Here is a 13,599-nt window from a genome sequence, read left to right on the forward strand (position 1 = left end):
CCTGGAACTAATACACTATTGTATGTCAGCTGTAATTGAAAATAAAATTTTAAAAAACATAGGTGAGTGTCGAGGACAGTGACTCCCAAGGCATTCGATTAAACTGGGTGATAAGAAATTCTCCAAATTATACTATTTTGGGAAGTCATCTGTTTTCATTTTGATAATTTACAAATGCCTTACTCAAAGCAAGAGCCTTCAAACTATTCTGACCCGAGAACCTAGCCTCCTCTCAATGGTACGTTCCCCGTGATGCTGCTGCCACGGCCCCTGCCTCCCGCCTTCTGCCCCCGGCACTTGGAGTGGCACTGCTCGCGGGGAGCTTCTGTGGGCCGTCTCTGCTAGTGGCCGGGAGGCTCCAGGTAGAGGCTGTGGCCACGCCCGCAGACGAGGATCCACCAGCCACAGAAGAGCTGAGACTTGCCTGAGGTAGAGAATTCCGAAGAAGCTTTGGGATGAAAGTGGAAGGAAGAAAGCAAGCTCTCTCTTGAGAGCATTTGTGCGAGAGAAGCAAAGGAGAGTGGAAATTTGTAGAGGAAAATAAACCATTTACTTTGTCTGGGAAAGGAAGGATCTGCTTAACAGACGGAAAAGTCAGTCTCGTTCTTGCAGGTCTTTTCGTCTTCAGGGAGGCAGCTGAAGAATGGTTGCGCAAAATATGTGCAATCAAAAGATTTGGAACTGAGAGCCAGGCTCAGCTTTATTGAGCCTCAGCTTCCTCACCTGTAAAATGGGAGAATGACTCTGACCCTCAAGTTTGGTGTGAGGTGCAATGAGGTAACATGTACGAATGTTCTGTAAATTCGTGGAGCCTTATACCTGCTCTCAGAAGCCTCCAAGTTAAAGCACAGCAAATGTTGATACTTTGTGGGAATCAAACAGCCTTAGGCAGCCTTTCCTAAAATAGCTCCGTCCTTTTCCTCTTGCCTTCATTTCCAGTCTCTATTGTTCTTTTTCTTCCTAGCCAGTATCATGGCCTGAAAATGAACTGTTTATTCTCTCTTCCCCCGCTAGACAGCCGGCTTCCTGAGAGCAAGGCTCTGCCAGTCTTGTTCACCACTGTCTCTCCAAGTGACCAGAAAAGGCCTGATGCATCGGAGGCGCTTAATAGTCATTAAATGTTGACGGGATGCTGATGAATGCATAATTTGATAGTTCTAGGAGCAGGAGAGCTGGATCTCACATTTTGATTTGTTTGTTTCAAACGCAGTTTCCCTGCCCCAGAGCTGAGGGATTCTGTTTGGCAGAACCGGCAGGTGTACTACTGAATTTACTATTTTTTCTTTATTTTTATCGTTGATACCGTTACAGATGTCCCATTCTCCACCCCCTCCTCCCCACCCTGTTTTGCCCACCTGCCTTCCGGCGGTGGCCACACTGTTGCCTGCGTCTGTGGGCTGGAATTGCTTTTAACAAGCGCCAGAGGATTCTGTTGCAGGTAGTCACTGAGAAAGTTACTTTGAATTGGACAAATCTTGTTTTGACTCCAGCCTGCCACTTACTAGCTGGTTGGCTTCAGGAGGTTAACTTCTTACCTTCTTGAGCCTGTTTCTTTTTCTGTAAAGTAAGAATGACAACATGCTCACAGAGTTGTTATGATAATTAAACTAGGAAATGGATGTAAACTTCTCGGCAGAACGCTAGTTATGCAGTTAGCTGCTTTGTTATTTTTATTATAATTCCTCTGTCATGGCTATCCCCTGGCAGAAGCACCTTCTCCCTGGAGGGTCACTCAGGAATCTCCTCAAAGAGTGGTCCCAACCGGCAGCAGCACAGCCCCTGGGGGCTGGTTAGCAATGCAGAATCTCTGCCCCACCCCAGAACTGCTGAATCAGCATCCACATTTTGACAAGGTCCCCAGGTGATCTGTTTGCATATTCGAGTGTGAAAAGCTGAAAGTCACAGGTACTGTGTTCTTCCTGTCTTTCATTTCAGAGTCAGCCCAGAAGTGTCCTAAGCCCAGGCGTCCCCAAGGCTGAATCCTTGACCCGAGGACATTAGGAGGAGGGATTCCCTCGCGGAGCCCCAGCTAAGCCCACAGCCTCTGAGCCAGCGACTGTGGCGCCAGGGAATGGATCCTAACTCTGGCTCGCTTTCCTCCCTGTCCCGGGTCTGCTGCCGGCCAGCAGAACCCCGTGTGGAAGGTCAGAGAAGCCCATCGCCCGGTGAGCAGGCCAGAGACTCCTCCTTTCCCCGGATCCTGGTCCCCAATTCTAGCTTCACCGACCCTGACTGGTTCTGGGATGAGCACATCCAGGCCAAGAGGGCCAGGGTGGAGACCATCGTGCAAGGCATGGGCCTTTCCCCTAACCCTCTGGGGCCCAGCAGTGCCCGAGCCAGGGGCAGCCCGAGCTGCCCAGAGAAGGCCCGGGAGCGGAAGAGGAAGCAGAGCCTTCCCATGCAGCAAACCCCGCTGAAGCCAGGCCCTGCTGGGAGCCTTGGCGGCAGGATGGGGGGCCCTCGCGTGAGAGAACAGCTTCACCTGCTGAAGCAACAGCTGAGACAACTGCAAGAGCACATCCTGCAGGCTGCGGAGCCCGGGGCCGCAGCTCAGGGCCCAGGAGGTGCTGAGAAGAGGCAGGGCCCCCCAAGTGTAAAGCAGAGGAATGGCTATGGCTGTGGGCCCTGGGCCAGGGACGCTGACCACCACCAGGGTTCCAGGGGGAACCCCCCTGGGGAGGAAAAACACAGAGCAGCTGAGGTCGAACGCCAGCCTGAGGAGTCCCTGTTCCCCTGGCCTGGAACACAAGCTTTGATGGAGATGCTGAGGAAAGAATTGACTGGGGCGGTGTCCCAGGCTGTGGACTCAGTCTTACAGAAGGTACTCCTGGACCCACCAGGTCGCCTGACTCAGCTGGGCCGACGCTTCCTGCGCCCGGTGCCAGAGGGTGGAAGCGAGACTTCCCCCGAGGGAGGTGCCGGTAGAGACCCACTTCCGCTGGCTGCCTTGCCCAGGAGGGCCCAGGCGCAGGCTGGGGGCCCGCCGGAGAACTTGGCACTGGTCCAGCCTCTAGGCTCTCCTAGATACCCCGTCTCTCTAAGAATGCTCTCCAAACCCTATCAGGCCCCCCCAGCAAACTGTGCCTTGACAGTACCTTCCCACATCCAGGAAAATCAGATCATTCGCCAGCTACTGGGGCAGGGATCCAACGGGCGCTGGAGCGGCAGTCTTCCCCAGGACCCGTCTCCCCCAAGTCACTCCTCCTCAGAGTCTGCCCTGCGCCCCTGGGGAGCCATCAAACTGCGACCGTCGGTTTTGAGCCAGCAGCAGCCCCCTGTGCCCTTCGCTCCCACCCGTTTGGAAAAACTGCCCTTCCTTCCCTCGGTGAAGATGGAGCAGGGTAGCCTGGGGGCTGTCACTGATGTACTTCCATTTTCCTCAGTCCACATATCCTTTACAAGTAGTCAAAGGTCTCATTGTCATAGCCCGAGAAACAGGAAATCGGGAAGAGAGGGGAGGTAGAGACAAATAACCGCGCGGCATAGGGAATAGCTTTGCTTTTCTCGATTGTCTCTTTAATGTTGCCCCTGGACCTTCCTTCCCAGTGGCTCAGGTTATTGGGTTCCTGAGAAAATTCATAACCTATTCTGGGATTTAAGGATGCTGGGAAGGAAGGTTCGTTTATCTTCTCTATGACACATCCGATTCTACCACTAATGACTTACTGCTTTGAGTCTGAAAGGGTTTTCTTTGTTTTTAAGCTCAAATGGGCTTCCAAAATGTGATGCCTACCCTATGGAAGGAAGAACTCCATAATGTGGTTGTCAGCGGCCCCGATACAGCAGAAAGGACAAAGGAATGACCTCATTGGAGGCATGGCTCCCCCAACCTCTGGGCTCTACAGGCAAATGCGCAGCTCTGTCTGGATCGTTCATGAGGAAGATCTGAGGGACCAGAAACTTCTGAGACAAATGGGGAAGGAGAGATTTTCTTCAGGGACTAGACCTGAGGCAGCTGGAAGGGGGTGAGGAGCCTTCAGTGTAGGGAACAGCTTCTAAGCTGCAGCTGAAAGGACTAGAGCCTGCAGGGTGGGCGAGTGGCAGGAGAGGAGACTCCCAAGGGAGGCTGAGGGGCCAGGCTGGTGTGCAAGGGTCTGGACCTTATTGCATCATCTTTGCCACCTTAGGCAGACTCCACTCTCTTCAATAGGCTTTCCTGGAGTATATCTTCCTCAGGATATTACTAGTTGTTGAACTGGGGCGGGGGGAGAAAAAGTAGCTTCTGTAAATACGGGGTTAGTTTCTTTGCTGCGGGACTCCTCAGAGCCTTTCACATGCAGAAGTCCACTGTGAAGCTCCAAGAGGAGAGAATATATGCAGTCCCAAACTCGTAGGACCGCGGGACCCTCTTCCAACAAGCACCTTGCAGGACTAAAGTTCCCGACAACGGATTTTGAATGTTGCTTTTTAAAAGCGAGCTGAACCCACGCTGCTGCGTCTCACGGGCAGCCTTGAATTGAGTGTCCAGAGGTCGACGTGTCAGTGGTGTGAACAGTCGTGGAGTGTAGTAAGAGCGGCAGGATCAGGTACACCAGCTCAGTGCCACGCCAGGGCCGGCTCTTGTGTCCTAAGTGCTACGTGCGCCCCCTGCTGGCCACAGGTGTTGGAAACACCCCGAAGCTTGGTGCTTGCTGGGAGCTTTCTAGGCAGGCAGTAGCAACAACGAAACCAATGCTAAGAACACTCCACCTGCCACCACTGCCTCTTCAGGCAGCAGGGAATCTCGGAGGTCCAGAGCTATTAGCATAGATAGGCGATTGTTAGGCGATCACCCGTCTGGGTCTTCAATAAAGAGGCCTCTGGGTAAGACTCCCTGTTAAAGGCAGGCAATGGTGGAAGAAACTCGAAAACTCAGTCCTCAAAAATTCTCGGCTGCCCTTCCCTGGGGCGGGCCATGCTGACCCTTCTCTGTGTGCCTACTGTGTGCTGGGCCCTGCCCTGTGAGATGAGGAGAGCTTCAGAGCTGATGAGTGGGCTCAGAGAGCTGCAGGAGGTTTGGGGGCCCATCCACGGCCTGGCTGCACAGCTGAGGTTCTTGGCTACATTTGGAATGATTTGGGGCCCCCAGGCAGCATCCTGACCCCCCAACTATTCCTGCTGCCTACATTCCAGCATTAGAGATTCAGTCCTGTGGGCCGTGAAAACCGCCCGAGAGCTACGTGTTCTTCACTTTGAAGTGTAGAAGAACTTTCACATTCACATGACATCCCTGCGAGACAGGTGTGGCTGGGAGTTAATGATGACGGTAGCATTTGCTGTGCACTTTGTCTGTGGCATCGCTGCTACCAGCACGTCACATGTGCATGTGTCTGCCACCACTATGCTACGTTCCGAAAGCCAAAAAGCTCTGAAAATCCCTATAATTTTTTTTTTGCCTGAAGGCTGATGGGAGCTTTTTTGGTGGCAAAACCTGACCTGCAGTGTTGGAGGTTATGTATGGACTGCCCCACTCAGTGTGAATAGTCATCCGTTTTGCCGTGGAAATATTAATGTATTGGGTTGCAGGCTGCTGCCACAGCCTCCACTGTGGGGGTTAACTAACATGTGGTACACATTCCAGATTACTTTTATAAAATAACAAATTCTGAAATCTGAACTCCGTTTGGCCTCGTGTTGCAGATAAGAGGTTGTGGGCCTCCAGCATCCACCCTAGATCTGCTGAGAGGCAGCGACAGAAAAGCTAACTAACTTGCCCAAAGTCACAAGACAGACATATGCAGAGCCAGGGTTCAAAATCAGGATCTGACTGCCAAGCACAAGTTTCAACCACTATAGGCTACATTTAGAAATGGCCCAGAGAGGGTAAGTGGCTTGCCCAAGGTCACACAGCTAACGGGTGGCAAAATCAGTATCAGAAACTGGGTATTTGGACACCCACGTCCAGGATTCTTTCCACAGCATTTGTGAATCTGTAAGAAGAACAAGAAGTAAGGCCAATGAGGCAGGGTGCTAGGGTTTTCTAGAAGGCAGCCTGGGTGCCAGGGCCAGCTCTACAATCAGTTGGTTTCCTTGGGCTAAACCGATACATCCAACTGAAAGGCTTTAGCTGTCCTACAGCTATCGCTCCCAGGCCTGAGTGCCAAGGTTCTCCTGTGTTCGGCTTCTCGCGCAGCCCCAGGGCTGTCCACGGCAATGCCAAGTGTGCTTGTGGTTTCCCTCCCACCCTGGTCCTAGGCAGTCATATCACAGCTCCCTGCTCTCGTTAAAATGGAAGGAATCTGTTCCCACACCGAGGTATGGGTTGCAGTACAGTTTCCCTATTTGTGTATGGATTAAAGGTGGCAATTTAATTATTCACTCATTCCTTTATCTAACAAACATTTATTGAGCACCTACTATGTTCCTAGCCCTGGGCTAGGCACGTGGAATACAAAGATTAAAAAATAAGGTCCTTGCCCTTGAGGAGCTCACAGTCTAAATAGGGAGACAAACATGCAGTAAAAATTCCCATAAGGTCATTGCCACAACAGAGGTTTGTACAAGGAGCCTTGGTAGCCCAGGGCAAGGAAGGTCTAATTTGGCAAGGAATGGTTTCACAGAGGAGGAAGTGTCTGAACTGGGGCAGGAAGGAGGAGCGAAAGTTCTTCCAGGTGAGCAGAGAGCGAGTGCAGAGCAGCAGGTCAAGCTCCTTGAGGCAAAGCAAACTGTGAGCAAAATGGTACTGGCCAGCCGGATGCTTGTGGGCTCAAACACTGCAAAGGCAATTACAAGAACCCAAATGGGGACTGTTGAGTTGGCTCATTTTACAGATGAGGAAACGGAGGCAGATAGGGAACGTAACTCTCTACTTGGGGTTTCAAAATGTTTTATCGGGGATGGAGCTGCCATCTCTTCCCATCCTATTCTGAAAGCACATGCAAAGTACAAACTGTCTGATGTTACTTGTGCCATAGAAATTTTACACATCACAAGTGTTATTAAATTCTGCAACCGGAGTGTACATGCATGGTATTCAGCATCAGGAAAGAAAAGCGTATCAGATCAGACTTGCTAGAGACAGAGGAATGGAGCGAACACACCATTCAACCAAAATAAAATAAAAATCATAAGGACCAGGATTTTGTTGTACCTAAGTCATTGGTTGGGTAATTTGATAATGTTGTTTGATGAACTGGTGTTAATTTTCCTTGACACTGGGACACATCCAGGAGGGCCTAAACCCTGGCCACTTGAAGAAGGCCAAACTAATGTTTTTCTTCACACGCTACCCCAGCTCCAGCCTCCTGAAGGCTTGTTTCCCTGATGTACAGGTAAAACCATTCCACTGAGTGTCACTTCTGGCAAACTCCCGAGCGGCAGTGGGTTTTGCCCAGTGTGAGGCAAGTCCTGGGACAAGACCTGTGCACCCTAACTCCCCTTAGCATTGACAGAATTGGTGTGATTTCCAGTTCTGGGTTGAGACTTGGTCTGAATAATCGTGAATACCTTTGGGCTAGGAAGGTGGGGCATTTGAACTTTGAAGCCCTGAGCTGTAGATATACCCAGAACACATGGGGAGGGACCAGTCGCGGGTCGGGGGAGAAACATTTGTAAATGGTGTCTCTGGCCTAGTGTTCTGTCTTTGCTAAAGACACTATGAAAAAGACAGAATGTATAAAGAGTGGGACACTGTCAAATGGACATTCAGATGGCAGTGTTTCAAACGGAGTGGAGAGACATACAAGTCGAGTGTGACAATAAGGAAAATCAAGCTCTGATGTTAGGAACCCGATCTTGCCAGCTCCTGTGAAGTTTCTAAGGGCCTTCTTTACCATGAGCGTTGGGTGAGGGCTAATCCTTTGTGGCCGTATCGTTCCTTCACATTTTCCAGGCCTCTCTTCATGTTTAGTTGCTTGGTCGATCCCTGCACCAAGCTCTGATTTCGCCTCAATCTGCAACTCCAAGTTGCTGATTAACTGCTCTCTTATCTACACCCTCGCTCTTTTCCCTCGGCCCCTTATCTGGCAGAAGGCTCTGGGGCTGCCCTGCAATTGGCCTGGGTGCAGCAGGAGCTGGTACCAAACTGGCCTTGACCCTGGACCCTCCTAAAGTCACACCTAGACACCAAGGCAACATTTTCCCAGGTGAAAAACCTTCACAAATCTAATATACCAAAAAAATTTGTTTTCGAATGGGCACTATAGCTAATTCAGATTTTTCTGTATATAACTGAATAGGCTTAGAAAATAGCCATGGCTTCTTCAAAGGAAGCCCTTTTTAACATGGGTTGAAGCCACTCTTATGAGCCTCTGTGCTGCACTGGAAGCTGACAGCTCCACCTCTGAGCACCTTGTCGTAAATAAACGGCTGACTTGATGCACCCCCTTGTTTGTGCAGTTCAACCGCTGCATCACCTCCCAGATGATCAAGTGGTTCAGCAACTTTCGTGAGTTCTATTACATCCAGATGGAGAAATTTGCCCGGCAAGCAATTTCAGATGGCGTCACGAATCCCAAAGTGCTGGTGGTTCTCCGCGACTCAGAGCTTTTCCGAGCTCTCAATATGCACTATAACAAGGGAAATGACTTTGAGGTAAGACCACATACTTGGTCGCATGAGGTTGGGGTTTTAGAAAAGATCCCTTCTGTGTCTGTCTTTGTGTTGCTGAGAGCCAGGGCAGCCTGGGGCCGATCTCTGTACTATCTACAAAGATTGCAATCCTCATGTCTTCTCTTAGGCAACAGGTGAGTGCTGGAACCGGAATATACAGCCAGTCTTCACTCGGAAACTGAAGCAGTGGTCTGCTGGGTGTTATGCCATTTTAGTCTTAATACTCTGTGATTATCAACTTACATAACTTGTTGACATTTTTGCCTTAGCGCCAGGAGGCTCAGGAGTAAACGCTGGGCTCAGCTGCAGCACCTAGTCCAGATCAAAATTTCCTTTTCTTCTTCTTTTTTATAAATCTATTGATTTGAGAGAGAGAGAGATCAATTTGTTTTTCCACTTATTTACCTAATCATTGGTTAATTTTTGCATGAACCCTGACTGGGAATTGAACCCGCAACCTTGGCGTATCGGGACAACACTCCAACTTAGTTACCTGGCCAAGGCAGCCCAAGTTTTCTTGACAACAATTTCTGTTCATCATTTGGTTCTTATCTTTATTCTCACTTGAACAGTTTTATTTGTGGGCCTTCCATGGTAAGTCATCTCAATTCCTTTCTGGAAATACCAAGGAAACGATATTCGAGCTCCTTAGTCCTTTGGAGATCTTTATGAAGGCACACTGGTGGAGCCCTAGTGATAAGGCGTCAGTAAAGGGTGAACAAGTGATCTACATATCACTGGAGGGGACTCCTACTACAGATGCACGTTTCCTTACATGCAGCTGACCGCTCTGTTAGCCTGGCATCTTGTTCTGCAGGTGCCAGCTGTGTCTGGTCACCAACCACACTTGCCTCTTCTTGACTTTCTCAAGTGACTGTGGTCACAACAAGCAGTTTATTGATAACTCCATGGAAGGGAAGAGCTGCTGGCATGCACTGGTCAAATGCTCCATTAGAATATGTTTGGTAACCCAAGTCGGCCCGTGGGGAAAATTGACCATACCTCCTGAGCCTTGTGGGGTCAGGACATGTGGGAGGGGCAGCACTGCCACGTCTTTCCACGTGGGGGTGGTCATTTGGCATGCAGTGGCGGTGAGCCCCGGGCCAGGCTGGATCTGGAGGACCTGTGAGATGTCCCCATCTAAGATTATGGTGCCAGTCTGAGTGAGGTCCTGCAAAATGTTCTTTAGCCCCGCTCAACCTCGTGGATGGTTTTGGAAGCAGGAATGATCCCAAATCCTAAGGATCCAGCCCCAAAAGACAGCGGGATGAGGTATGGCTCATAAACTTGGGGGCACTCTTTTCCACAGTAGGTGCAAAGGAAAAGAAGGCTAAAAACCCCCTTTGAACCACAGGTTTAATTTCAATCAGTCAGACTTTCTCATTTACTAAAAATGAGAATCAGCTCCTGCTACAAAGGAGTGTCCTTAACATGCTTTCTTCCAAGGTTGTCTCATTGGTACCATCATTTTAAGGTTTGTACTGGATAAGGGAGCAGAGGGTTTGCAGGGCTGCAAAAATCAGGGGCGAGTAGAGCAGAGATGCTTTTATCAGCCCACCGCCCTCCAAGCACAGGCAGCAGCAGGGGGCGGGGGCCGCAGGGCTCCAGTGCTCCATGGCCTCATGTCTCTTCTTTCTTGCTGGTCTCTTTGGGAATACAGGTCCCAGACTGCTTCTTGGAAGTGGCCAGCTTGACATTACGGGAGTTCTTCAGGGCTGTCTCCGCAGGGAAAGACTCAGATCCTTCCTGGAAGAAACCCATTTATAAAGTTATTTCGAAACTGGACAGCAACATCCCAGAGATACTCAAATCTTCCAGCTATCCCTAGGAGCTGCTTCGGAATTAAGATTCCCACAAAGTGAGGAGCAAGGGGCCGGGGTTTGCTGGGTTTGTCTTAAATGGTAGTCAGCACAACTGGGGTAACATAGAGAGGGTGTGAGGGTAGACCCCGGATAGTTACTCTTACCATTTCTGATCATGTATTTCCTTTTCTAGAACCACCATCAGTTTAACCTTAGTATAAAATATACCAAGCGTAATGGTGTGTTGGTAGCATATTGTAAAAGGAGCACAACAGCTTTTTGGAATCAGAAGACCTAAATGTCCACTCCACTGTTTCCAAGCATTGTGTGACCCTGGGAACTTGCAGGGATTCTCTGTAAAAGGAGTCCTAAAGTACTTTGTGAAATGTTGCTCATTACACAAATGTTTGTTTTCCCCCCCTTGGCTTTCAGATAAGGTTATCTTACTTGTTTTTTGTTTTCTTGTTTGTTTTTACAAATTGCTGGTTTTAGTTCCCTATTTATCAAGCTCCACCTATTTGCTAGACACTTTCAAATGCTTTATCTTTAAGCATTTTCCTCTAAAAAGTAGATTATTTTCATTTAAAAAAATAACCAAACGGAAGTTTTCGAGCAATGACGGAACTCGCCAAAGTACAAGGCTAGGACATTTGAGTTGGTAGGGACGGCGAGGAGTGTGGAGGAACCCAAGGCCTTCTGATGCCAGATTGTATCCTGACACCTCAGGGCTGCTTGGCATGATCTTGAACAGGCCACCACCTCCAGGAAGCCTCCAGGACTGATGGGGCACTGTCATTTGACAAGCCCTGCCGAGCACTTGGAGGTGCTTTATCAGCCTGGATTTCCACTGATCACTCCAGCAAGCCCGGCACAAACTTTCTGCAGGGCTCACATGTTGCTGTGCATTCGCATTTGTCTGCTGGAAGAGTTTATCAGCTGGACAACCCAAACTGTCTCTTGTTGATCAGTGCAGATGATGCCCTAACCTCCTGCGTGCAAAAGCAGCGCTGAACTTCAGAGTACAAAAGGTAGAAAGGGCCTAAGGAGATCATCGGGCCCACCCTGCTTCAGTTAGGGAGGAGGAAACTGAGGCCCCGACGGGAGACTTGCACAGCCTGTGCACAGCCTCACAGACGATGAATGGTGCACCTGGGACAAATACAGCCTCATGCAGAGAAATGGAAATTCCCACACTCCGTAAGGAAATTACAGTCCACCGTCAGTCTTTCGCAGATAAAGGAATTCATGAAATCAACATTTCCCCCCGACTGGCCCAGTGCAAATTGTGACTCACTCTGAGGATATAGGCAAGATATCTGCCAACTTGAATAACTGCATCTGTCTTTTAAGATGGTCAGAATCAAGTCTTTGGAGGCACTGCCAAAGGTGTGCCAGCCCGGGTGGCAGCACACGGCTGGGACTCTGTCGTTCTGATTAAGGGGCTTCTGAGACTTCATTAACTCCTTTCCATTGACGTGAAACAAGTTTTCCTATTCAATTACCCACTTCCTTGACTTTTCGGGTGGGCTGGATCAGATGAGATAAAATCTCTTAAACTCTTGCTAGACGTATCAATGTGAAAGATATGAAAGATGACTTTCTTTTGCATTTTCATTCACTTTAAACAGTTGGGAGGACAAAACAAACATACTCAGCCCAAACAAATCTTCTCAGGTTGTGTTCAGGTTATTCTGAAGTGTCCTTCAATATAACCAATTGCGCTCAGATCATCTTTGCCCTGTTTTCTCCCACAAGGTTCTCTTTACAAAAATGAAGGTACCCGCCAGATCTACGTTTTAAAAGCAGGCAAGCACTGAGTACCCGGAGTGCGGGCAATCAACTCTCCGTGTCTGGAGACAGTAGAGGAGCCCAGTATCCAGAGTGATATTACATAGCTGTTTAAGACTTTAATGGGAAACAATTCCAAGTTCACATGATTGTCTGATATGGACCAGCCATTTTCTGTCCCAAACCTGAAATTCATTAGTGTGTGTTTTAAAGACCGAGCCAAGCCACCTCCAGGGCAGTGAACCTTGTCCCAGGGAATTAGATGAAATGTACAACCTCAAATTGAAAACATTCGTGTCCTGCAGTCTTTCCAGGAACTGTTTTCTAACCACTGAGCTAAACACAGAAGAATGTATAAATATATATGCTCTGCCAACAGAAGAAGTCTACTTTATTATATTTTTCTGTTTCTACCAAGTATATCTCTTTTTCTGTTGGGAACACATTTGGAGTGTAAGCTGAGCTGGTTATTGTTCAGCCATAACATCGCCAAGGTCTGGTCATTCTTTCCATTAAGGTAAATGTGGGCACTATTCTCTCCCAAATGAGACACGTTCAGAGTCTCGTCGCATGCTGCGTAATTGTCTAGTACTTCAATGGTGGACGGTGGGACCTGGACTGTGTCTCACGACTATGGCGTTATTGAGGAGTTAGCACCCAGCTGTCAATTAAAAGCAGGCAGTGAGTTGCCGTTCAATGCAGGAAAAGGTTTATTAGGAGCCTTATTTCGAACATAGTTTCAAATAGTATACACAGTTCCAAATTGGAGTCCCTCAGCGAAGGGACCCTTGGCATCTCCTCGATGGACAGGTGTGCCCAGAGCATTTCCTGTCCACCTGAGAAAGGGCAGAGCAGAAACGGCAGGCATACACAGCACCCTTTAATAAACACAGCCCTGCCGCTATGTGACTCCATTAACTCCTTTCCATCTCTGTAAACCAAGTTTTCCTATTCAGTTACCCACTTCCTTGACTCCATGCTATCTATGTGCATGTCCACAGGTCCTTCTTAAAAAATTGTCTTTGTTTTCAATGACAAAATACAGAATCCTCAGGAAAAAAAATAATTTAAAATAAGCCCCCCATAACCATTTTACATGTACATTTAGAAAACACTTCTTTTAGGAATCCTTATAAAACTAAAGTTTTGGTAACCAGCTTCCTGGATGAAATCCTGTACGTTCTAAATTTTCATAATCTTTGATTCTAGCCTTTCTCTATCATTTTGACCCTTAGTTCTATAAAGCAGATCAGTTTGATAATGCATTCATTAAAAACAAAATAGAAATTTTAAAAATCCTTTGATGTTTTTACACAAACTCTATTAGGCATTTGCACAGGTTTCATACAAAGCAAGATCATTTTTTCAGGACTGAGATAATTAGAAAATAATGAGACAGAGTGATGGCTGGTAAGGAGATAAAGAACATGTTGGCTAAGATAAGTTATGGTTCCATCTGGCTGATGATTATGCCTTGGGG

General features: G+C 48.4%; 1 protein-coding gene across 2 annotated transcripts; it reads left to right on the forward strand.

Annotated features, from left to right (window-relative positions):
- The first annotated feature begins 2,071 nt into the window (after window positions 1-2,071).
- Window positions 2,072-10,357, forward strand: PROX2 (prospero homeobox 2). 2 transcript variants are annotated; one of them, XM_054567001.1, is made up of 4 exons: window positions 2,072-3,388; window positions 7,143-7,250; window positions 8,317-8,511; window positions 10,190-10,357. In XM_054567001.1, exons 1-4 carry the CDS (start codon window positions 2,072-2,074, stop codon window positions 10,355-10,357), a joined length of 1,788 nt encoding a protein of 595 aa, XP_054422976.1. The 2 variants fall into 2 exon arrangements, with proteins under 2 accessions (XP_054422976.1, XP_054422977.1); XM_054567002.1 differs by lacking the exon at window positions 7,143-7,250 and having other exon boundaries at window positions 2,072-2,821.
- The last annotated feature ends 3,242 nt before the right edge of the window (window positions 10,358-13,599 follow it).

The sequence above is a fragment of the Pteronotus mesoamericanus genome, unplaced genomic scaffold (genome assembly GCF_021234165.1).
Source record: "Pteronotus mesoamericanus isolate MK-2021 breed Mesoamerican mustached bat unplaced genomic scaffold, CSHL_Meso_final contig_182, whole genome shotgun sequence".
Taxonomy (NCBI): Eukaryota; Metazoa; Chordata; class Mammalia; order Chiroptera; family Mormoopidae; genus Pteronotus; species Pteronotus mesoamericanus.

Coding starts and splice junctions, on each gene's coding strand:
- PROX2 (XM_054567001.1), top strand. CDS start 2,072: ATGGATCCTAACTCTGGCTCGCTTTCCTCCCTGTCCCGGGTCTGCTGC. Junction 3,389..7,142: donor TTCCATTTTCCTCAGTCCAC/ATATCCTTTACA, acceptor ACACTGGGACAC/ATCCAGGAGGGCCTAAACCC. Junction 8,512..10,189: donor ACAAGGGAAATGACTTTGAG/GTAAGACCACAT, acceptor TTGGGAATACAG/GTCCCAGACTGCTTCTTGGA.